Consider the following 27,108-nt stretch of genomic DNA (forward strand, 5'->3'; position numbering starts at 1 on the left):
AAGATACGCTGTTCCACTAACTAATTAAATAGCGAGAGAATCAAATTTCCTTTCGTACTTGTTAACGAATTGATTGAGATGTCATTATTTATGTCCTTCTTGTTTGAAATAGTTTTTCCATTTCTCATTTCGCCTGCGATATTCATATTGGGATCCGACTAAATTCAGACCGATCACGCTGCAAAATCTTATATATTAAAAAGTACAACGCTCCCTAACAAAATCTATTTTTTTAACCCTCCCTAGGAGCCCCTAACAAATTCTTTGAATTAGTCAAGTATAAGTATAGTGCAACTTCTTTATGTTAGGTCGGTTATCTTGTGATAAACGATAGTACGGGTCGACAATTGGTTGTTACGCATTAATATATTGAGGATGTTAGAAACATCATATATGCTTACTTGGTGAAGTTTAAATAATATTTGGTGCAATAAATAATTATCACGTGGACTTTATAATTAAGATAGGTTGGTAATCATATGTATTTCATTCATGATCTTGTTTTTTCCCGATTGACGTTAAACATCGTATTTGTGAGTGCACAACCATGCTAGCTATCAGTTGCAATACATAGCTTGCTTCAAATTTGGGGGTGTGGGTTGGGGGGGGGGTGCAGGAAGAGAAGTTGCCAGCCATTTGCAAAAATATAAATTGATAACATAATATCCATATGTCATTCATTACTTGCAAATGTCAGATCAAGAGACATGATATTGTTAGCAATAAGAACAAGTGGTGTACCAGTAATGATTTTATTATGAGGTCGTACAACCCACTTTAGATTTGATACACCTCTTCAAATAATTAAAATAACCACCACTGGTATATCAAAGCAGAGATATGGTGCTAAATTTATAAGGAAACCAAAAGCGATAATATGGGATGAAGCATTTTTGGCTAAGCGTCAAACAATTGAAACAATCACCCAGAGTTTTAGAGATATATTGGATATCGATGAACTGTTTGGTGGACAAGTAATAGTTTGGGAGGTGATTTCTGTCAAGTACGATCAGTAATTCCAAAATTGACCAAAGCAGAAACTGTAAAAGCTAGCTTGCAAAAATTATACTTGTGACGTCAAATGAAAAATATTCAAATGACAAGAAATATAAAAGTAAGAACAGATCCAACATTCAATGACTTCTTGCTTCGTGTCGGAAACGAAGAAGAGCATCCAATAAAGATGATTTGGTTCTGATATAAAAAAACACCGTGTATAAAGAAATGTTCAGTAATATACCATTACATTAGATACCTTTAAACTGCAATACATAATTATCTTCTTAATATGACTAAAATTGATCATTTGTGTAAGTTCTGTCGATGTCCTTTTATGAATTCATGTATTACGCTAATGTAACAATATTTCTCGGCATTTAGATGATTGTTATAGTATTATATATATAAAATTTCTCTCATTAATTAAATTTTATTATTCATTCATATAAATAAATATTTAAACCATCATGTGACATTATTAACGTGCAACGCACGTTTATAGATACTAGTGTGTGTGTGTATATATATATATATATATATATATATATATATATATATATATATATATATATATATATATATATATATATATATATATATATATATAAAGTAGTAGACAAAAATATTAAACAAACTAATATGCTAATAAAAACTTCTATTAACAATGCAATTATACTAAATATTGGATAATATAATAAAGAAAAATACATAACAAAAAAATTATTCGATGACTATATAAGTCCCTTTAATTTAATAGATATTTTATTCATCAAAATTCAGATAATATTATCGAGAACAACAGAATAAAATTTAAATTAATTTTTTTAAGATTAATAAAATATATATCTTCTCTCATATTACAAAAAAAAAAAAACGATCAGACAAAAATGTTAAACGAAGTAATATGCTAATAAATATGTTTATTAATAATGTATAATTACTAAACATTGGATAATATAATAAAGAAAAATATAAAACAAAAAAGTTCTTCAATAACTATATAAGTCTTTTAGTTTAATAGAGATTTTATTATTGGGTATATCGTATTGACAAGTAAGATGATAATTTAAATTTATTAAAATAATACGATCTAATATGTCCAAACAAGCCCGATTAGGATTTAATTTAACTAATATTGTTTAATACTGACCGCACGTCGCGCGAATACGACTACTAGTGTTATAGAAAAGATAAAGCGATTTTCGATAAAGCGATCAGATCTAAATTAGCAAAAGATATATAACTGGGAAATAGTTTTACATGGCATGCATTTTATTATTGTAATTGCTGACCAATTTATTTTATCTTATAAATATTGAACCCTGCAAATAATACGACTGTAGTAAAAATAATCAATAAGATAATGTGGATTGGCATATATTATGAATTTAGACTTTTTCCTTTTCTTTAACCCACAAAGCCAAGCAATCAAGTTTCAAGACTATGGTATTATTTCAAGAGGACTCAATATTTATAGAAATACTGTGTACGATCAAAATCAGGAAAGGCCGATTTTAAGGCTTCTATGGCGTTTCAAGCCCGGCCTCGATGGGCTCGAAGCACAGTCTAAGGCTCGTCCCCGAAGCACTCGCCTCGAGAGGGTATATTGACGACTCATCACAGCGTACCTCGGGGCAGCATGAAAATCAACGACCGTCATGGAAAGGCGGGAAATTCCCGAGGGCACGTGATTAGAACTGACAGAGTCTGCGAGAAATAGTACAAATCCGTACTAGGCCATTATACAGATGTACCAATAGCATTTTCTCGTCATTATTAGCCATGTACTATGTTGGGATTCCCCCCTCCTATATAAAGGGGACCCTTGTCATTTTGTAACAGATGAACATTCAATACAATTGAACATTCTCTGCTTTTCTTGCCTAAACGTGTTCAACAATTACTCTACAGATTTATTGTTTGTCCATTTATTGTTCATTTATTGTTCTTCGTTTATTGCCCATTATTAACCCCAACAGGCTATCTTCGAGGCCTTCATTATCATTGTTTCTTCATCAATTGTTCATTGCTAACTACCCTAACTAGACCTCGAAGCCCCATGTTCCAGCCAGCTCGAGGCCCAGTCTTGCGACAGCATTGGTTTACATGTCTTGTTCTCTTTACTTACACTTAGCATCTATTGCCTAACAACTAGTATTGAAATAAATCACATATTTTTAGAACCATAAAATCAAATATAATTGTTAATACCATTTTCAAGGTAAACAGTTTGGCACCCACCATGGGGCTAAAAATAATAGTGATTATTTTGGTGCTAGTTTTCTGAAAATACAAGTTATTCTTCACACTTTTTCTTGTCCAAGAATCTTTAATTTCAGGTCAAAAAATGTCTAACTCGGCAAATGCACACAAAAACAATGGTATTGGGCTTCATGGAGAGAACGGTGCAGATGCCGGTGTACCACCGCAAAACCCAGGGATGGCACCAGCACAAATCCCCGTTGACGTGGGCTCACGCAACGCTATGCATGTCGATGTAAGCTCTCATACCGACGGAAGTGTGCACGGGGAAAATCGACATGAAGCACAGGGGACTCCAGCTCGGGAGGAAAGAGAAGTTAGCCTTCAAGTCATTTTTGAGATGTTACAAGCACAACAAGTGGCTATTGCTCAGCTACAAAGTCAACAAAAAACTCCAAGCACAGCAGCACCGGAAACGGCTCCTCGAGTCGAACAGGCACCAGAGAGATCGAGTAACAACGGGTCAGCAGCAGACCCCGCTATTATAAAGATACCTCACCAAAAGGATTGAATCAGGAGAAAAGAAGATAGAGGCTAACGATAAAAGGTGGAGACTTATAACTCGAGAGTCGATCAGATCCCGGGCGCACCCCCGATTCTGAAGGGTATAGATTCAAAGAAGTTCATGCAGAAACCATTCCCATCAAGTGCGGCCCCAAAGCCCATCCCGAAGAAATTCAGAATGCCCGATATCCCGAAGTATACCGGGGCCACGGACCCCAATGAGCACGTTACCGCTTATACTTGTGCTGTAAAAGGAATGACTTAAAGGATGACGAGATTGAATCCGTCTTGCTGAAGAAATTTGGAGAAACACTGTTGAAGGGGGCCATGATGTGATATCACAACCTACCCCCGAACTCGATAGATTCGTTTGCCATGTTGGCAGATTCTTTTGTGAAGGCACATGCCAGTGCCATCAAGGTTGCTACAAGGAAGTCCGACGTCTTCAAGATCAAACAAAGGGAGAACGAGATGCTGAGGGAATTTGTATCTCGCTTCCAGATGGAGCGAATGGAATTACCACCGGTCTCCGATGACTAGGCAGTACAGGCCTTCACTAAGGGCTTGAACGAGCGAAGCTCGATAGCTTCGAAACAGCTAAAGCAGAACTTGGTTGAGTATCCCGCCGTTACTTGCGCAGATGTACACAACAGATATTAATCGAAGATCAGAGTCGACGACGACCAATTGGGAGCCTTCTCTAGCTCAGTATATCCAAGTAGGCTCCTAGCAAAGGAACCAAAGTCTATAGAAAGGGAGTCGAGATCAGGCAAAGAAAGGTATCAGCCATACTTCAAAGATCGAAGGGACACTTCGAGGCGGAATATACCTCAAAATGATCGAGGAGTAGATCGAGGCCAAAATTCCCGGGGACTTATGAGCAAGACCAGGTTTGATCGGCATTCGAGGCTAATGGAGGCACCCCGATTGTCGGAATGCAACTTCAACATCGATGTCTCAGACATCGTATCAGCCATGGGTAGAATCAGGGATACTAGATGGCCAAAGCCCGAACAGTCAGATCCTTCCCGAAGGAACCCCAACTTTATGTGCGAATACCATGGCATTCACGGTCATAACACCGAGGATTGTAGGCAGCTCCGAGAGGAGGTGGTCCGGCTGATCAATGAAGGGCACCTTCGAGAGTTCCTCAGCAATCGAGCCAAGAACCACTTTCGAGAAAGAGAGGCAAACGGAAAGAATGGACCGGAAGAACCTCAGCACATCATTCACATGATCGTTGGAGGAACCGACTTCCCACAGAGACCCATGTTCAAACGGGCCAAAGTGTCCATCACAACGGAAAGGCTAACTCGGATCTATATACCCAAGGACGCCCTTACATTTAGAGAAGAAGACATCGAGGCCTCGTCCCAACCATATAATGATGCACTGGTAATTTCTTTTCTTTTGAATAACGTTCAAATTAAACGTGTGCTCGTGGATCCAGGTAGCTCGGCCAACATAATCAAGTCGAAGGTGGTGGAGCAGCTCGGACTACTCGATCTGATCATACCCACCTCTCGAGTCGTCAATGGATTCAACATGGCAAGCGAGACAAAGAAGGGAGAAATCATCCTCCCAGGCACGTGTCTGGTACAGTTCAAGACACCAAGTTTCATGTCATCGAAGGTGACATGAGGTACAATGCCTTACTTGGAAGACCGTGGATACACAACATGAGGGCGGTACCATCAACTCTTCATCAGATGATGAAGTTCCCAACAAAAGATGGTATAAAAACGGTGTACAGAGAACAACATGCAGCAAAGGAGATGTTCGCGGTAAACGACATGGCACCAACATCGACTATCCCTGTCCAGGATGAGTCAGGAAATAGGTTGACCCCCGAGGAACAGGTGGTCTGTGAGCGTTAGAACGAAGATGATGAAGAAGACTTCCTCACTCCTCGGACCTTCGTTGCCCCCGAGGAGTCGGATGCAACAAAATCAACGGTCGAAGAACTCGAACAGGACGTCTTGATCAAGCATCTTCCAGATCGAAAGGTATACCTGGGAACGGGATTAACCCCCGAACTCAGGAAAAAACTCATCCAATTTCTTATTAACAACATTGATTGCTTTGCTTGGTTCCATTTAGACATGACAGGGATCCCGCCGGAAATAACCACCCATCGACTAAGTGTCGATCCCAGGTTCAAACTAGTGAAGCAAAAAAGGAGGCCTCAATCCGAGGTAAAACATGCATTCATCAAAGACGAGGTAACAAAAATCCTCAAAATAGGATCAATTAGGGAGGTAAAATACCCCGAATGGTTGGCTAATGTAGTAGTGGTTCCCAAAAAAGGAAATAAATTATGAATGTACGTAGATTATAAAGACTTGAATAAAGCATGCCCCAAAGACTCATTCCCATTGCCCAACATCGATCGCTTCGATGCCATGGCCGGCCACGAAATCCTCACTTTTCTCGACGCATACTTCGGGTATAATCAAATTCAAATGAACCCAGACGACAGGGAAAAGACTTCGTTCATCATGAAGTATGGTACATACTGTTATAATGTAATGCCCTTCGGGCTAAAAAACCCAGGAGCTACATACCAACGCCTAGTTAATAAGATGTTCAAACATCAAATAGGCCAATCTATGGAAGTTAAGTCCCTACGCGCAGATGACCATTTGACTCATTTGCAGGAAACATTCGATATCCTTAGAAGCTACAACATGAAGCTCAACCCCGAGAAATGTGCCTTCGGATTAGGATCGGGCAAATTTTTAGGCTTCATGGTGTCGAATAGGGGGATCGAGATCAACCCCGACAAAATCAAGGCCATTGAAGAAATCACAGTGGTGAACAATGTGAAGGCCGTACAGCGGCTGACCGGGCGGATAGCGGCCCTAGGCCGATTCATCTCGAGATCGTCAGATCGGAGTCATCATTTCTTCTCCTTGCTCAAGAAGAAAAACAGCTTTGAGTGGACTCCGAAATGCCAACATGCTTTAGAGGAATTAAAGCGGTATCTCTCGAGACCGCCTTTGCTCCACACCCCGAAGGAAGACAAAACATTGTACTTGTATCTGGCCGTATCTGAAGTAGCGGTAAGTGGTGTGTTGGTTCGGGAAGAACAAGGTCGCAATTCCCTATTTATTACGTAAGTCGGACTCTAGGAGATGCTGAAACCAGGTATCCACACTTAGAAAAATTAGCTCTTGCATTAATAAGTGCATCTCGGAAATTAAAACCTTATTTTCAATGCCATCGTATATGTGTTTTAACAACATACCCTCTTCGAAACATCTTGCACAAACCTAAATTATCGGGCAGATTGCCAAATGGGCCATCGAGCTCGGAGGGTATGATACCAAGTACCAACCCCGGACGGCTATCAAGTTCCAAATTTTGGCGGACTTCGTGGCCGACTTTACGCCTGCCCTCATGCCCGAGGTATAGAAAGAACTCTTGCTAAAAATGGGCACATTATCGGGGGTATGGACCCCATTCACCGACGGTGCCTCGAACGTGAAAGAGTCCGGGCTCGGCATCATTCTGAAACCGCCTACGGGCAGCATAATTAGGAAATCTATAAAAACTTCAAAATTTACTAACAACGAGGCCGAGTATGAGGCTATGATTGCAGGTATCGAGATGGCCAAGAGCCTAGGAGCAGAAGTCGTCGAAGAAAAATGCGACTCCCTTCTGGTAGTCAACCAAGTAAATGGAAGATACTTTGACAAACTTCAGGTCATATTGCATCGTTTCAAAGAATGGACTCTGGTCCACATTCCTCGAGATCAGAATAGTGAGGCCGATGCACTCGCGAACCTAGGGTCGTCCGTCGAAGAAGATGACATACTCCCGGGGGCTGTGGTACAGTTATCCAAGTGTGTGATTGAAGAAGGCCACGCCTAGATCAACTCAACAAGTCTAACATGGGATTGGAGGAATAAATACATCGACTATTTGAGATACGGGATGCTGCCCACAGACCCAAAAGAATCGAGGGCCCTTCGAGCCAAAGCAGCTCGATTTTCACTCGACGAGAATGGAACATTATATATAAAAACCTTCGACGGACCTCTAGCAGTATGTTTGGGACCGGGGGACATCGATTATGTACTTCGAGAAATCCACGAGGGCACTTCTGGAATTCATTCCGGCGCCGATTCTTTGGTTCGAAAGGTGATCAGAGCAGGCTACTATTGGCACAGTCTGGAGAAGGACATCAAGGAATTCGTTCGAAGGTGTGACGAATGCCAAAGGTTTGCGCCAATAATTCACCAACCCGGTGAACAACTACATTCAGTCTTATCACCATGGTCGTTCATGAAATGGGGGATGGACATCGTCGACCCCCTACCAATGGCGCCAGGTAAAGCTAGATTTATTCTGTTTATGACTGACTATTTCTCGAAATGGGTGGAAGCATAGGCCTTCGAGAAGATAAGAGAAAAAGAAGTCATGGACTTCATCTGGGACCACATCATATGTCGATTCGGGATCCCCTCCGAGATTACATGTGATAATGGGAAGCAGTTCATAGGCAACAAGGTGACGAAGTTCCTCGAAGATCATAAAATCAAGAGGATCCTATCAACGCCCTATCACCCATGTGAAAATGGACAGGCCGAGTCCACGAACAAGACCATAATCCAAAACTTGAAAAAGAGGTTAGAAAATACGAAGGGAAAATGGAGAGAGGTATTGCCCGAAGTACTATGGTCATACCGAACAACTTCGAAGTCAAGCAGAGGAGAGACACCGTTCTCTTTGGTATACGGGTCTGAGGCTTTGATACCGATCGAGGTCGGAGAGCCAAGCTCCAGATTTCGACATGCCACCGAGTACTCGAACCACGAGGCCATGACTACAGCCCTCGAGCTACTAGATGAAAAGCGAGAGGCTGCACTAGTTCGAATGGCCGCCCAAAAATAGAGGATCGAGAGATATTATAACAGGAGAACAAACCTCCGATACTTCGGAGTCGGGGACTTAGTCCTAAGGAAAGTCACCTTCAACACTTGAAACTCAAATGAAGGGAAACTAGGCCCGAGCTGGGAAGGACCGTACCGCATCCTTGGAGTAGTAGGCAAAGGGTCCTCCAAACTTGGCACCATGGAAGGCGAGCAACTTCCAAGCAATTGGAACATATCGATGCTCAAACGTTATTATTGCTAAGATATAACCTTCTCCCTTTTCGCTTTATGTCTCATACTAATTTCTTACAGGTGTTCGATGGGAGACGCTGAAGCACCCTTCGACTCGAAGACCTTGGGTTTTAAAGCATGCGTTGCACTCTTTTTCCCTTCGATCGGGTTTTATCCCAAATAGATTTTACCGGAGAGGTTTTTAACGAGGCAACATCTATATGCTACCTAAGGAGAACTCAACAAGTATTCAAGGCTTCTTCTCAATCAGCCTCGAATACTGGGGGGCATCCCCCTCGGAGGTTATCATTTCAAAAAAATCGAGTTACGCCTAAGGGGACCTCAATAGGAAAATATTGTATTGGGCCAAACGGTCGAATGAACCGTGTCCATGTAGAACTATGGAGCCTCCGAAGGCAAGAACATGTACACATATATCAAGTAATCAAAGAAGCCTCTCTGCTTGTCAAAACGTTGTGTGTCTCAAAGAAGTTTGCTACTGTCACGCAAAACGACTCAAGGGCCAAAAATCCTCGAACACTCGGGAACTCTCATCGACAGTCAGCTCATCAAAGCCATCAAAAACTCAAATTCGTAAGACCTCAATAAGGCAACTTCGAGCTTGTAAGACCTCAGTGAGGCAGCATCGAATGTGTAAGACCTCAACGAGGCATGCCCAAACTTATAAGACCCCAATGAGGCAATACTGAGTTTATAAGACCTCAACGAGGCGTACTCAAACTTATAAGACCTTAAAAAGGCATAACCCCCATATTAAGGCCAAGGCCATATATTCGAACTTGTAAGACCCCTAAAAAGGCATCCCCTCGGCCATGTTTGCAAAGTGCCTAATCATGTAAATGATGCGCCAGAATGATGGATAGATTTGGCCGAGTGTCACTCGATATTGTCTGCAGAAATCGAGAGTCACGAGGTCTATCGACAGCGAGGATGGTTCTACTGGACCTAGGGTAAAAGGATATGTGTATACACTAAGGAAACCGGCTTTATGTGTTGTTATGTCTTCCTCCCGAGAAGGAATCTCCACTTGCACCGCCTCCCCCCAGCGGCAATCATCTTTCACCTTCCTAGTGTCGGTTATCAGGCTAATATATCGGGACATGGGTTCGCACCACCCCGGTGTCGAAGAAGGCTTGTCAACCTTGAAATCGGAGGATGCTTCACAGGGTCCGGGGATAAACTCCTCAAGATGAGGAAGTACTATGGCCCTGCCCTTAGACGAGCGTGAAGATAAAGAAGCTTTATCATCTTGGGGAATGGTTCTAGAGGTCTTTGCCATTTTTGCTGAAATGTTTCAGAGGAAAAGAGAAAAACTAGATGAGAGACGAACATAAGAAAGAAGTAAGAAGAGTTGTTGAAAGTTTGGAGATATGATAAAGAGTAAGGCGTGAAGGATTGGAGTATTTATAGGGGCCTGTAGTGCGCGTTGGGAAAGCCAAATGACGGCCATCCATCGTAATCAATTCGAGGCTTTTTAAGAGCCGTGCGAACATGACTTTTGAACATCCCTTTTTGTCACATCAATCGCTTACATGACATAACTAATGTAATGATGGAGGCATTGAAGAGTTCAAGAATTCAAATCGTTCCTTGTTATTCCATTCCAAGAAATGTGGGGACTATCTGTATACGGTCAAAATCAGGGAAGGTCGATTTAAGGCTTCTATGGCGTTTCAAGCCCGGCCTCGATGGGCTCGAAGCACAGTCTAAGGCTCGTCCCCGAAGCACTCGCCTCGAGAGGGTATACTGACGACTCATCATAGCGTACCTCGAGGCAGCATGAAAATCGACGACCGACATGGAAAGGCGGGAAATTTTCGAGGGCACGTGATTAGAACTGACAGAGTCTGCGAGAAATAGTACAAATCCGTACTAGACCATTATACAGCTGTACCAATAGCATTTCCTCATCATTATTAGACATGTATTATGTTGGGATTCTCCCCTCCTATATAAAGGGGACCCTTGTCATTTTGTAACAGATGAACATTCAATACAATAGAACATTCTCTACCTTTATTGCCTAAACGTGTTCAACAATTACTCTACAGATTTATTGCTTGTTCATTTATTGTTCTTCGTTTATTGCCCATTATTAACCGCATAAGGCTATCTTCGAGGCATTCGTTATCATTGTTTCTTCATCAATTGTTCATTGCTAACTGCCCTAACTAGACCTCGAAGCCCCCTGTTCCAGCCAGCAGTCTTACGACAGCATTGGTTTGCATATCTTGTTCTCTTTACTTACACTTAGCATCTATTGCCTAACAACAAGTGTTGAAATAAATCACATATTTTTAGAACCATAAAATCAAATATAATTGTTAATACCATTTTCAAGGTAAACAAATACTAAAAGGTATCTATAAAAGGATTGCTTAATAGTCTGTTTGGCCAAACTTCAAAAATCAATTAATTTTGAAAAAGTATTTTTTTAAATTGCTTTTAAAAAGTACTTTTGGTGAGAATCAATTTGTGTTTTTGAGTAATTAATGTGAAAGCACTTTTGAGCGGCATTTAGTGTTTGGTCAAGCTTTTAAAAAATATTTCTAAGTATATTTTTCTCAAAAGTACTTTTCAAAAAATTAATTTTGGAGAGAAGCTACTTTTTTATAGCTGCGCAAAACTTGCTTCTAAAGCTTGGCCAAACACCTTATTTGGTAAAAACACTTTTAATAAAATTTAGAAAAGAATACTTTTGGCCGAAAAGAAGCTTCAAGCAACTTCTAGGGGGACGGAGGAAGGGGGAGGGTGGGGGGGTGGGGTGGGTCAGCTCTAAATTTTTTGCAAATTCTTTTACATTACTCCTACCATTTTATCCCTATATATATTGCCCTTGAAAGAGTCGACATGACTTGCTAGTACTAAAAGCACTTAATAAAATATTCTGTGCATATTTAACAGATGTCTTAAAGATTCATTTCTTTTATAAACAAAAGTCTTATAATATACTCACAATATTGTAATAGAGTTTGACCAAATCATATTAATTCCTATAATATTATTTCATTAACGCTAATACCATTCCACTAGCACTATGTGAGGGACAGAGTAAAGTAGAACAAGTCAAGACTATCACGGCGCTGGAACCAAACTGTCTTTAATTTTTGCATATAAATATGTCCCTATAATTCCACGTTCCTCTCATTCTTCTTTAAAAACCTTAACTACTTCTTTAATTTATTTTCTCCATCCCTTAGTAGTTTAATTAGCAGAGGCACTAAACACTTTATTTACATAATCCTAATCTCTCTTAAATATCTGTTGTGTATGCAATACGTGTATCCACATAATATACACGTAAAATAAAATCTCCTTAGTTCTTCCTATATATGGCTTTAAACCCCCCATGAAAATCACGTTCTCAAACTCACGTCAACTTCACTTCTTTTCACCTTATCGTCCACATCCAAGTTTCACCTCATCCTCAACCTTTAATTTCTCTTACTTTCCTTAGGGACCATTACAACCACAACCGAACTTGTACGAGATTTTGTTAATAGAGAAGCTACTGACAATTCCAAGGGCCAGATACAACCTCGTATATAATAAAATAGTTAGAAGTACTGAACAAGCGAGTTACTCACTCAACTAATATAATGAGTTGCTTGCAAAGTTGGCCGGAGCCAATTGTCCGAGTTCAAGCACTCTCCGAAAGTGGCATTCAAGAAATCCCCGACCGTTTCATTAAACGGCCAGCGGATAGACCATGTTTAATGGAGAGTACAACTCAAGACAACAATATTCCATTGATTGATCTTGAAAACCTGAAGTCATCCAAGGAATCTGTTCGCTCTGAAACTATGAAACTCATTTTCCAGGCTTGTTGCGACTGGGGTTTTTTCCAAGTGGTGAATCATGGCGTTAGCCATGACCTGATGGCAAAAACTCGCGGTGTTTGGCGCGAGTTTTTTCATCTTCCACTGGAGGAGAAACAGAAATTTGCAAATTCTCCGATAACTTATGAAGGGTACGGCAGTCGGCTAGGAGTGGAGAAAGGTGGCAAATTGGATTGGAGTGATTATTTCTTCCTTCATTTTCTTCCTGAGCCATTGAGAGATGAGAAAAAATGGCCTAATCTTCCGATTTCATGCAGGTGAACTTTCATTTCTTCTTCTCCTATGGCACGTACTTTTGTATTACTACACATTACTTTTTCGCGATATATTATCTGGAAATCTTACACCTATTTATAGCTTTAAACAGACGGAGTAAATACATCTGCACCTACTGCTTTCAATATATATACATCTTCTAATAACTAATATAGAGTTTGTTTGGTTATTTTTTATTTTTTTAGTTTATTCGGGCATTTTAATAGACACTTTTTGTTTACAAATAGTATAAAAGTTATATCTCTTCCCCATGTCCTACTTTGAAATTTTACCGGGTATGTTGTTATTGTTGCATGAAAATGACCTCTCAGACATCAAGAAGCAAATGTATTAACATTTTAAAGAAGGAATCACACCTTTATCATAAACAATACAAGTAAAATCAATATTTTTAGTAGGGAACTTCATCATTTTTTTTTGTATACTAAAAATAAATATGCATAAGTAAATAACATTTTCAATAAGGGAATTCCACCAATCAGAATAAGAAAAACAAAAAAAAGAATATCTTCAATAGATGCAGAATTAGATAAAATATAAAATCCCAAAAATCAAAGCCATAAATTTCATATTTTGCTAGGCAATGCTTGCGAAATATTCATCATAATTTCATAGTAAAGAAATTTAAATTGCATTTAACAATTATAGAATAACACAAATTTTTATGTTATTATTAAAAAAAAATTATAAAAATTAAATTTGATCTCAATAGAGGAAAAAAGAATAAAAATTAATAAACGATAAATAAGAAATTAGGAGGTAGCCAAAAAGGAAAATGAATGGGACAAAGGAAATAAAAAGTACAACGAAAAGGGAAAAACAGACAAGGTTCATGATAAATTGAATCTTGAATTTTGCATATTGACAAATGCTTTCAAAAAGGTCTCCCGACCATGGCAAACCTTTGTCTAATTAGCGACTGGGTCATTGAATGAGCATTCTCAATAAAAGAGCTCGGATCGAATGGCAGGATCAAATATTTTACTTAGTTTAAGCAAATCCCTAAAGGGTGGATCCGCAATTTTTTTTTCTTTTTATGCTTTTTTTTTTATGTGTTCTATTATTGTTGCCTAGCAAGGATGTTGGCCAGTATTAAATGGCATAATCTAAAGATTGTGATCTCAACAATATCTTTTGAGACTCCTATTGATATTATTGTTTTTATTCGACGTCGCAATAGAGTTTCACACTTTATCAGAACCTTTGTATGCGAAAGTGGTCCTAGAGTAGTTAGTAAAATACAACTTGTTGTCTCTCATGTTTTCGAAAAGGCAAAATAATTCTCTGAAAAACATGTCAAACGTGGTCGGTGGTATAAGATAACGTACATTTTGTCGATAACAGTATAGTTATAACATTGTTTTGTTCTTTTTTGTTATGGTTTGTGATGTCTCAGAAAAATTGTTGCTGAATACGGACAAGAAGTAGTGAAACTTTGTGAAAGAATATTGAAGATTTTATCCTTAAACCTGGGATTAAATGAGGATTATCTACACCATAAGTTTGGAGGGGACAATGAAAGAGGTGCATGTTTAAGGGCAAATTTTTACCCAAAGTGTCCACAACCAGACTTAACCCTAGGCCTTTCTTCGCACTCTGATCCTGGTGGCATGACCCTTCTCCTCCCTGATATCGACGCCGCCGGCCTCCAAGTCCGCCGTGGCAATAACTGGTTAACTGTTAAACCTGTTCCCAATGCCTTCATCGTCAACATTGGAGATCAAATTCAGGTTTCTTACTCATTAACCGACAGAGCATGCATGGTTTTTCGACTGATCATGTTGTTCACCATTATATACTCCTTGTCTCATTTCTCAAAATAGTTTAATCTCACTTAATATTGAATATGGTTTTCTATTTTTATCTCGTACATTTTATGAGTGTACATAGTTTTAATAATGATCACAGGTATTAAGTAATGCAATGTACAAGAGTGTAGAGCACAGAGTGATCGTCAATTCGGCCAAAGAACGTGTTTCATTAGCATTCTTCTACAATCCAGGAGGTGACAAACTCATTAAACCTGCAGATGAGCTTGTGACGGAGGACCGGCCGGCGTTATATTTTCCGACGACGTTCAATAAGTACCGAGCCTTAATTAGAACTAAGGGACCTAGTGGAAAATCTCAAATTGAATCACTAAAATCTCCAAGATAATTAGTCTATCTTTTATTTTTGAGAAGTTACTGTGTTTATACGTTAACACAGTATCCTGTATTTTTCCTTAACACAGTAAATGCCCAGTATCGGCAGCTGGCTGTTTCCTGTAGTTTTCCTTTTCTATTGCAATAATACTATTAAGACAAGCGGCAATCGGTGAGAATCAATATATGCGTCAACCTATTTCATTGTGACATCTGATATTTTGTTAAGTTATCAATTTATTACCATACGTCAAATATCACTTTATCTAATTAGACACGTAATTTTACGACGTCCACTATAGTCAAAGTTATAACCATTCCAGTTTAAAAGATTATTCAGATAAGATTATTTTGAAAGTGACCGTAGTTACAAGTCAAAGTAAGAAAGTATGATTCCATTTCAAATTTGGTTTTAATAGTAGAAAATTGGTTGACAATTTAGGTACTAATACACATTTACTAGAGTGTCAAGTACAGCACAGCATAGTCCAATTAGATGCAAGTTTTAGTGATAACTAATGTCTGTTTCACTTCTAGCAACTTCACTTTTCTTTTGTAATCTCTAGCCAATTTTGCCTAAACCAAACATTTATAGTGTCCTTTAAATTCCACAAACAAAAAATTTAGCACGTGTTAAATTTTTGCATTGAATTGTATATTTCGTACTAACAGACAAAGCAAGTTTCCACTATAATGGGGTTGTAATTGGATAGTGCATGCGTGCTTTATATGACTTTGCTACCTCTTTTTGAACTTAAAGTAAACTAGGCTTATATTTTCTAGCGGTAGTTGATATGACATTATTGACATGGACACTCGCATGAGATGAAACCTTATACGATTCTCATAGCCATTAAGGAAAGTCTAATAGTTAGACATTAATTAATAATATCAATAACAAAGAATACTAATTCCAATTAGTCTTTTTAAGCAAATATTTTGTGTCGAACAGAATAATCATGAAACCTTGACCTATGTATCTAGCTCGTATAGTTTGTTGACCATAACTTGTGCATTAAAAAAAGATGTAATATATAATGGCGTCCGCGGAATATTAAGTATCGGCGAACTTTGTGACAGCAATCGCAGTACTATAAAGGATACAAGCATTGTCCTGATTCATTGAGCGTAATCTTTCGTGATAAAATGTTCCTAAAATTAAAAAATTCTCTCTCTAAAAATTCTCTTTCTACAACATCTCTCTCTACAACGTCTCTCTCTAACGGCTCTATTCAAAGCGCGTTCTGATCACGCTCCACGAGATGAAGCCGCCGGGAGGCCTCCAATCGACGCGTCTGGGCGACCAAAATCAAAATAAGGGGGAGATTACTCACACAAACGAGAATCTCCTAGGAAAACATTCATACGCTACTATGATTTCATCTCCATCAAGCTCCTCTCCAAACTCCACCCGCCAAGAGAAAGAAAAGTGATAGTAAGACAAACAACACACAATGGTATGCCTGCTGTTATATTCAAAGATTCAGATTACTATGGTATCATGGTTGAATCATGTAAGTACACTATTGTGGGTAGGTTTCTTAGTCCATGCCCCCAAATTGACCGAATTAGGTCTAGATTCAAAGAAATTGTATCTCTGAAAGGGTTAGTAAGACTTGGGGTTTTGACAACCATAATGTCTTTATTGATCTATTTAACGAGGAAGATCGAAAAACTGTATAGTTCCGACGGATCATTGAAATCGATGGGATGCAGATGCGGTTGCAGAAATGGTCTCCGGACTTTAAACCGGAGGAGGATCTGCCGGTTGCCCCTGCATGGGTTCTTCTACCAGGATTACCCTTCCATATACACGATTGGCACTATATAAAGCAGCTCCTGAGCTCAGTTGGAACTCTGTTAGCCCTTGATGCTGCTAAGATAGGGAGAACAAGGCCAAGTATGGCTAAAATCAGAGTTGAGGTTGATTTGCTTAAACCTCTGCCACAGAGTGTCTTTGTGGGTCAAGAATATGAGGAATATCCTCTCAAAGGATAAACACAAAAATTGGAGTATGAAGGGGTCCCTAAATACTGTAAACATTGCAGAGAAATAGGACACTATATGGTCAACTGTAGGGTCCTAGAAAAGAAGAAAGCTGAACAAAAAGAAGAAAGTGAGGGAAGGGAACAGGGCAAGGATACTCAATTGGACACAGGAATTGAAGCAAGCAAATAATCAATCAATGACAATAGGGAGGACCAAAAATCTCCAAGCTTGGAGAATGATCAGAATCAGCAAAAAGAGAATGATATTTCCAAGGCCATGAAGGAAGGAAGGAAAAATAACAAGAAAAAGAAGACCAAAAAGATGCCAAAAATTCTATTCAAACCTGCTCAAGGCAGCAGCAAAAGGAAAAAACTGGCCGACTCTATAGCAAAGCAGAATGAATTCTCGAAGCAGGCCATAGAGGAGAGCTTACTAAGCCCTGTTAATAATGATAAAATTCTTCAACAAGATCAAGGCGCAGAGATTAACAATAATGAAAGCACCACCAAAGGAAATGAGCTTGATACAGAAGATGAGCAACAAATACAGAACAACCACAGGCAGAATAATAGTCAAAAAGATAGAATCAAGGAAAATGAGAACCTTGAACAACACTGTTGTGACTCCAATTCATCAACTGTTCCTACTGAAATAAGGAACCAGCCTGGCTTACAATTGGTCGTGGACCTATATGGGAACAAAGAAGATGGCAATAACCCTATCCTGGAGGATGATAACACTGTTAGCCTTCAGGTGGTTGATCAGTCCTATATTCATAAAGAAATGAGAAAAGAGAACCTGGATACTCAAAATCAAAATGAGGAACAGCAACAAACAACAAGAAGAGGAAGAAGAGATACCAGGAAAAGTGGCAAAAGAAACAGAAACAAAACTCAACCTTCTTTGAGAAGGAGCCAAAAGGAGGATATCACTCCTAATTGTTCCAATGATTAGTGCACTATTTTGGAATATTAGGGGGGTTAGATCCAAAAATCCATTCACAGGCTAAAGAAATTGATCAATCTTAACAACACTCAATTTGTGGCTATCTTCGAACCCTTTAGTACTAAGGAGAAAGTAGATGGCTACAGAAAAATCCTTGGTTTTCAACATTGCTGCTTCAACACTAATGGACAAATTTGGTATTTTTGGAATGCTTACAACCTCACTAAGATTATTACAGTCAGTGACCAACATGTTACTATCAAAATGTACAAAGCTATTGGAAAGCAAGACATTTGCATTACTGCAATTTATGCTAAATGCAAATCAAATGACAGAAAAGATTTTTGGTATGCTCTTGAACAAGACAATCTGGTGGTGGATGTCCCTTGGTGCATAGGGGGTGATTTTAATGTCATATTGGATCCTAATGAGAAACTAGGGGTAAGCCACACAGGATGCATAGAAGCTTGGAGTTTCAAACATGCATGGACAATTGTGGGGTTACTGATATTGGGTATAATGGCTCAAACTATACCTGGTGTAACAACAGAAGTCCTGGAAGAGGATTTGGAAAAGGTTGGACAGAGTTTCTGCTAATGACTTGTGGGATCAGCTCTTTCAAAGGTGCTCTATTAGGAACCTAGCTAGGACTGGGTCGGATCATAGGCCTATTCTAATGAAGAACTTGGATGGTAGCCATCAACACATTAAATACTTTAGATTTTTGAATGGTCCAGGAATGATATAGGGGATATTAATGAAGCTGTCATAAAATGGGAAGAAAAGCTCCAAGAGTTAGAAGATATAGACATCGAGAATAACACTGAAAAGAGTAGAGAGGATGTCAACAAAGCTCATGTTCAATATATCAGATGGCTTAGTCTTCAAGACTCTCTGCTCAGACAGAAATCTCAGGCAAAATGGTTTGAAGGGGACAACAATACTAGCTACTTCCATTCCATCCTTAGGGAAAGAGGAAGAAGACAACAGATCAACTGTATCAAAAACAGAAAAGGAAATAGGATCAGGGGGGATGAGAAGATAGTTAGGAAAGCTATTAAATATTTTCAATATCTCTTCAACCTTACTCTACCTACTATCAACACTTCAATTTTGGATTGCATTCCTTCTTGTATCTCGAGGGATGACAATGATATGCTAAGCAAGATTCCAGATGACAAAGAAATCAAAGAAGCTGTTTTTAGCTTGAGCCCTCATAGCACTGCAAGCCCAGATGGCTTCAATGGTACCTTTTTTCAGAGTTGCTAGGACATCATCCAAAAGGAGATAACTGCCTTTGTGATCGAATTCTTCAAGGGAAAAGGTTTGACTAAATTCTATTCTCATACTTGTTTGGTCTTAATTCCTAAAGTGGAGAATCCTGCTACTTTTGCTGAGTTTAGACCTATTAGTCTCTCAAATTTTACTAACAAGATTATATCTAAAATTATTTCTATTAGAGTTAATACTCTTTTGTACAAATTAGTTTCTTTGAATCAGAGTGGATTTGTATAAGATAGATTGATTTCTGAGAATGTCCTGCTAGCTCAGGAAATTATTCACAATATTGCTCACACTAAAAAAGGTGGTAATATGGTGATTAAACTTGATATGGCTAAAGCATATGATAGAATATCCTGGAATTTTATTTATGCTGTTTTAAGAAAATTTGGATTCTCAGATAGTTGAATTCTAATGATCCATAATCTTATCTCTAATGTATGGTACTCTGTCATTGTAAATGGTACTAGACATGGTTTTTTCTCATCCTCACAAGGGCTAAAACAAGGAGATCCATTGTCTCCAACTCTTTTCATAATTGCTGCTAAGGTCCTGTCTAGGTCTCTTAACTGTCTTTATAGGAATCCTAAATCCATCCCTTTCTCTATGCCTGCTAATGTTCCAAAGATTAACCACCTAGCCTATGCTGATGATATTGTTATTTTCTGTAGTGGTGGTTCAACCTCTGTTAAATTGGTCATGAACACTATCTATAACTATGAAAGAAGCTCTGGTCAACTTGCTAATAGGGATAAAAGCTACTTCTTAACTGCTCCTAATACTGCTGCAACCAGAATTAACAGGATTAGAAATTATTCAGGCTTTATGGACAAGGCTTTTCCCTTTACCTATCTAGGTTGTCCCCTTTATGTGGGAAGAAAAAGATTGATTACTTTGATAGCATGATTAGTAAGGTGGTTAAAAGACTTACTGGTTGGCAAGGTAAATTTTCTTCTCATGGTGGTAAAGTTATTCTGGTTAAAAGTGTGCTTCAATCTATCCATATTTATACTTTATCTAAAATGTCTCCCCCTAAAGGTGTGTTTAGATTAATTGAAAAATATTTTGCCAACTTTTTCTGGGGTAACTCTGTTGATCATAAAAAATATCATTGGAGTTCCTGGAACCATCTTGCTCTTCCCACTGAGGAAGGGGGCATTGGAATCGGGAAAATAGAGGATATTAGCAACATGTTAGCCATGAAAAGGTGGTGGAGGATCAGATCCACATCATCTCTTTGGTCTAACTTTAAAACAAATACTGTGTGAGGTCCCATTTGGTCTCAAAGAAATTGGCTCCAGGTAACTCTCATGTTTGGAACCATGTTCTAAATGAGGGATATTGCAGAGAAGAATATGGTTTGGCAGGTTTTTGGCAGGTAAACTCTGGGTCTAGTAGTTTCTGGTGGGATAATTGGTCTCTAAACCATTTGGAAAACTTGGTTCCTAACACTCCAAAGAGTGCCAAGACCTTGGTTGGAGAGTTCATTATTAATGGACAATGGAATATATATAAGCTGAAGGACATTTTACCATATCAATTGGTCCATCACATTCAATCCATAGTCATTAGTAATCAAGACAAGGAGGATCAAGTTTTCTGGGATCTCTCTAAAAATGGCAAATACACTAACAAGAGCGCGTGGAACTTGGTAAGGAAATCTAGACCAAAAGTGCAATTCATCAACAAGGTATGGAATTCTAATATCCCTTTTAAAATGTCCTTCTTGGTTTGGAGATTATGAAATGGTAAACTCCCTTTTCATGATGTGATTACTAAGTTTGGCAAACAAATTGTTTCTAAATGTAACTATTGCCTAAACCCCTCTACTAATAGTATGAATCACGTATTTATAGAGCGACAAGCTGCTAGTTATATTCGAAAATAATTTGAAAATTCTCTTGGTATCCAGTACACCCCCTACCCCATTAGATACATGCTTAACACCTGGTGGACCTCTAAGGCCACCAATTATGTACATAGAGCAGTGCTAAATATTACTCTATTATCATTTGATGGTTCTTGGGGAGAGACTTCTGTGCGTGCAGGTATGGAGATCAAAAGAATTTCAACATGTACAAATTGCACCATCAAATCTCTTGGAGTGTTGAGACTGCAACCAATAAAGCCTATCCCAAATGCAAACTTAGAATGCCATGGAATAACTTCTGTGAACTATTGACAAGATTACAACCTGTCCACAAATGCATGGTGGTCCAATGGAGAAAACCAGACAGGGGCAAGGTTAAGAGCAACACTAACGGGAGCTATTTCCATGGGGAAGGAAAAACAGGGTTAGGAGGAGCTCTCAGAGATGAGAATGGTGATATTGTCACTGCCTTTTCTATACCAATCAATGGCGAAAATCACAATATTGCAGAAGCACATGCACCATGAATTGGTATCAGCTGGTGTGTGCAAAATGGATTCTCACGAGTCACCCTCGAGATGGACTCTCTTTATATTGTAGATATTCTTCGTAAAGAGAGCACAACTAACTACATGCTCAGCCAAATCACTAACAAGATTAGAGACATTCTTAACAATTATGAAATCCAGATTACGCACTGTTATAGAGAGGTGAATCACCTTGCTGATTGCTTAGCTAAAATGGCAGCAAAAAACTAGCAGGCTGCATTCTTCTACTCCAACCAACAACTACCTAGTGAAGCTAAGAGACCTCTATTGCTGGATAAAGATTAGATGCCTTGTATAAGGAACAAATATGATAAGGCCAACTTTTTTGCTAGTTAGGTGTATTTTGTAATTAGAGGAGGGTGATTTATTTATAATCGCCTATGCCTTATCTTTTGAAGGGTGTGCTCTACTCTTGTGTTGTATCAACAAACTATATTTTTGCTAATACAACACTCCCCAGTATATCTGGGAAATATTTTTAAAAAAAAATATTGAGCATAAAGCATATCTATAGGTGGCTTTTTAAATCTCCTGTCAAATCCTAGGACTCAACCTTGGTTAGATAGTGGAAATTACCAACCTAGCTAAAATTATATGTTTCGGTTCTTCATTTTTATTGCAACACGATAGACTTTACCGAGTTATACTTTACATAATATATTTGACCTCTGTTGCCAGAATAATAATAGGATCATATATTATGAGCTATTTTAGCTCTTACAAACATACATGATCAAGTGGGTTTAGCTTATTCCATAATGTGTCAATTGGGTTATATGATGTTTAGTTTTAGCCTTTAGGTATGGGGGTCTTATCAAAGCGCTCTTTATTTTTACTCTATGTCTCTAACCAAGGTCAACCTAAGTTAAATAAAGTCTCGATCGTTCTACTTAATTTAAATCAGAGTCCCAACAGAAATACAAATCGAAGAAATAAATAAATAAATAAATAATTAGAGAGGGTCAGTAAATCCGGCTATACATCATCTTTGATACACTTAATTAAGAGGCTTGCTCCCTCAATAGTTTGTCCTAATGAAGTTATTTAGTATGTGTTGTTTGGCATCTACTACCGAACTAAGACATTTAACATCAGAAGCATATGAATATGTCTCATATTGGTTCAACCTTTTGTTAGTCAACATGTATTACCGTAAATAATAAAAACAGTAAACTTTTAGAAAGTTAGTAGCAACAGAATGTCGAAATAATATTTGAAATTAATTTCGGAATAAATCGAGTCTAATGAATGTACAGTGTGTCCTTATTCCCCTCAAGTACCCGAGGTGCTAGAATATTATCTTTTCAGGATAGACAATTTTTACTCACCAGTGTATTGGTACCAAAAACTGTGTATTGGTACCAAAAATGCTGATGAACTTCGAACCACTCAATGTTGGTAAAACACACTGGAAAATTTTGTGCAGAAGAAAAAGAAGAAGAAAATCAGAAAATTTCGTAAGGAAAGATTCTGGGATTCAAAGCATATTTATAAACTTTCTGGCACTGTTTCTGAAAAGGTTTGCAACCTTTCAGAAACAACTATGGCTGTTGGAACAGGTGGGAATATTTCTGTTTGAAATATTGCAGGAAAACAGATTTAAAATAATTCGAAAAAGAAAATGGACCGGACCGGGTCGCGTCGCGGGTCCTGGGTTATTCCGGGTTGAATTTTCGTTAATTAATTTAATTAATTAAATAATTGAAAGAAATTTTGTCCAAAAAGATTAATCAATCAATTGTTATCCGAAAGCCGAGCCGAGCCGAGCGACAATGACGGCGTGAGGCTTATTTTCTTTCCAACCCATTTAACACCAAGAAAAGTGTTTTCTCAATATAAGCACATTCACTTTATTTTCCACCACACTGAGGGACACTTTGCTCTTTCTAAAGCAAAAGGGAGCTCACTTTCCCTCCGCTTTCTTCCCTCCATTCATTCGCCAATCTTTAATCCCAACACCTTCTATATCTAAAAATGCACTTCAAATCATGAAACAACGTCAATATAAATTTCACTACTACTAGATAGCAACGGCACATGTTAATATATACAAACAGATTTGGTAGTAAAGTTTACTTTTTACAAATGACTTGACATGTACTAGGACTGCTAACATTTAAGTTGCTCAAAGTCTGCCTCATACAGCCAAACATCTTTATAACATCGTCATGTTCTAATATTTTTAGGTTTTTACAATGAATGGTTGTGATACATCTATAATAACATTTGAGTTTTAAATATTTTCTGACTGTTATAGATAAATAATATGAAAAAATTATTTGTTTATTTTTAATGTTAAATATAAAATATAAGAAATTATTAAAATTTTAAAATCTCAAAAGATATGTATCTTTCACTAATTAAATATTAAAGAAAGCTAATATATTATTAATAAATTCATAACTAAATGTACAAAGATTTAAAATCTAAGCCACACATTTTAAAGCTACTAAAAAATTAAATTCTTCGAATCTTAAGCATTATATAAGATGAAAACATTGTCCAATGGAAAAGATTGTATGTGCAGATCTTCAAATAACAGACATTATGCATGATAAAACCTTTTGTGCAATAAAATAAAAATAGAAGCATATCTTTAATCAAATTAAATGAAATCTTTCATTATGGCGGTACTAACATAATATTATTTATTATAAGAGGTACACTAAAGTTTTATAAAAAATTAATCAAATTAAAATCTTTAAGCTTATTATTGGTAGTCTTAGAAATTCTACATGACTGTTATAAAAGGGTAATTCTTTAAAGAACGTACTACTATAAAGATGGTTGTTGCTATTATAAGTAAAAAGTTATTATAGAAAGGTGAAATATAACTTAAAAAATTGGTTCCAAGAAAAATATGACTTTATAGTGAATGGTTATTTTATAAGAATGATGTTACAGAGATCACAAATTTTGGTATTTATTTGAGACCGTTCTTTCAATTATTGAAAGAAATTAACGCACTATAAACCAAATATATGAACATGTTTCCTGGAATTCTAGCTAAAAACCTTTTACGTAGAATTCAAAGCAAAATATTATAGAAAGATTGCTTTGCCTCACCAGAAGAATGTGAGATGCAAATACTAAAGAGGAGTACTACTAAAGAAAATTCACTCAATTCACATTAATTTTTCCGTACTTGAAATAATATTGTGTGGCTGCAATAAAACGACACAAACAGTGTGCTTTATAAGTAGCAAGTACAAAGACAACGAAAATTAAATGAGACTGCGCAGTATTATTTGTTTTGTACGAGTTAAAGCACGATAAACCAAACATGTGACATGGTTCCCTCGAAACATAGAGTCCTTTGTATGTAGAAATCAAAGTGAACTTTATAACGTGGGATTTTTGCCTCATTAAAACAAGTATAGGAACATATATAGTACTACTAAATAAAACTTTTATGGCTTAGAGAAAACAGGAAGTCACACAATTCATTCACATTGTTTTGCACTTGAAAATGATGTTTGGCTGCAATACAAGGATGCCCCTATTTTCTACCTAAAACCAAATGTTGAATTAATTGAAAATGAGATGTTTTATATTGAATAACATCGGGGGGTTTAAGGATAAAGTTGATATACCAAACTTTCTCTCTCTAGAACATGAGCTCTCCTCTCAGTAGTAGCTGATATGGCGAGGAAAGCAAAATCTGGAGGAGGAGGAGGGAGTACCGTGCAGCACAATACAACTGGAAGAGACCTAAAAACAGTTCCACTGTCATCGGAGGCAACGAAATTTCGAAATGTCAATGCAATTCAAGGTATAGCTCCATTAGATTTGGATAGAACAATGGCGTCGACATCAACAATGGTGGAGAACACGCCGGCAACGAAATCATGGGCATATCGAACGGAGGAAGAGGTAAGTGAATCGGAATCAATAGAAAACAAAGCCATGCAAAAACACCAAAAATAGGGGGAAATTGGAGTGGAATTGTAGGGAAAGATGAACAGAGTGAAGGGTATGACCTTACCGAAAAGGGTGGGGAGCAATTGAGGGGAAATGTGAAAATTACAATGGAAGACATAAAAGATGAGATACTCTACTGGAGATCTGCAGTATTTGCTACGTCCTAGGTTCAAATCCACCACAAACTGTTATGGAGGGATACTTCAAAAGAGTATGGGGATCACTGGGGATAGATAAAATAGCCCAGGTGAACATAGGTGTGTTCATAGTAAGATTCCACTCACTGGAGAACAAGGAGAATGTAGTGGAGGAAGGAATTAGAATGTCTGACAAAACGCCAATGGTGGTTAAACCATGGAGACCGGACATTAAATTTGACAAGTAGGTGGTTGATAAAATTCCTGTGTGGATTAGATTGATGAATCAGGATATCAAATACTGGGGTCAAAATGCTCTAACAAAAATTGCAGGAATGATAGGCAACCCTCAAAAAGCGGACAGAGCAACAACACAAAAGCAGAGGCTACAATTTGCAAGAATTTTGGTTGAAGTTGAACCAGATCAGATATATCCAGATGTGGTAATGTTTGAGAATGAATGTGGAGCGATCATTGAGCAAGAGGTTAGCTATGAATGGAAACCAGTATTTCGTAAAGCATGTGGCAATTTTGGACATGATATTAGAGAATGTAGGAAGCAATTGAGGCAGGACAAAGCAGGGGAGAAAATCAACAAAGAAATAGAAAACAACAATACAAATGGCCACAAGGAGAAGGAGAAACCAGAGGAACAACAACAAAATGAAGCAAGGGACATTACCCCAATAGGAAATGGGAACAACAAAGACAAGCAGCAGGAAACACAGGGAAATAAGAATCAGGCAGGAAATAACAAAAAAGAACAGGAAACATGTCAAATGGTTCAAGGGAATAAAGCATGGAGAAGTCGAGGAAGCAATCAAAACACCTATGCTACAGTTACACAAGTGAACAACATGAACAATGGAATGAATGAAGGTGAGGAGCAGTCTACGGAGAGGCAATTGGAGCCACAAGGAAATGGTAACAAATTAGGGAAGGCTGGGGGGACCTAACCCCCACCTCCCTAATGGATAGTATTGGGTTCTGGAACACCAGAGGCCTAAACAGGACAACCAAACAAAGGAAGTAAATCTATTCCTTCAAAGACAGCAGGTTGGACTGTTTGGGCTCTTGGAAACAAAGATTAAGAGAGCTAAGGCAAATAAAGTTGTTCTTAATCTTTGCACAGGGTGGTCTTATACTACAAATCATTCTAAACATAATGCAGGAAGGATATTGATTTTGTGGAGGCCTCAGATCTTCACTATAAAAGTGGAAATGGTGACAGAACAACTCATTCATAGTAGCATAACTCACAGTA

General features: G+C 38.0%; 1 protein-coding gene across 1 annotated transcript; it reads left to right on the forward strand.

Annotated features, from left to right (window-relative positions):
* Positions 1 to 12,067: 12,067 nt before the first annotated feature.
* On the forward strand, positions 12,068 to 15,363 carry LOC109219620 (leucoanthocyanidin dioxygenase-like). The gene is made up of 3 exons (XM_019384091.1): positions 12,068 to 12,990; positions 14,406 to 14,739; positions 14,918 to 15,363. Exons 1-3 carry the CDS (start codon positions 12,494 to 12,496, stop codon positions 15,164 to 15,166), a joined length of 1,080 nt encoding a protein of 359 aa, XP_019239636.1. The 5' UTR covers positions 12,068 to 12,493; the 3' UTR covers positions 15,167 to 15,363.
* The last annotated feature ends 11,745 nt before the right edge of the window (positions 15,364 to 27,108 follow it).

This window comes from Nicotiana attenuata, unplaced genomic scaffold, assembly GCF_001879085.1.
Source record: "Nicotiana attenuata strain UT unplaced genomic scaffold, NIATTr2, whole genome shotgun sequence".
In the NCBI taxonomy this organism is placed as follows: domain Eukaryota; kingdom Viridiplantae; phylum Streptophyta; class Magnoliopsida; order Solanales; family Solanaceae; genus Nicotiana; species Nicotiana attenuata.

Bases quoted from the DNA above. Each gene is read 5' to 3' on its own strand.
- LOC109219620 (XM_019384091.1), top strand. From the start codon at position 12,494: ATGAGTTGCTTGCAAAGTTGGCCGGAGCCAATTGTCCGAGTTCAAGCA. The intron at 12,991-14,405 runs GTGAACTTTCAT...GTGATGTCTCAG, and splicing joins AATCTTCCGATTTCATGCAG to AAAAATTGTTGCTGAATACG. The intron at 14,740-14,917 runs GTTTCTTACTCA...TAATGATCACAG, and splicing joins ACATTGGAGATCAAATTCAG to GTATTAAGTAATGCAATGTA.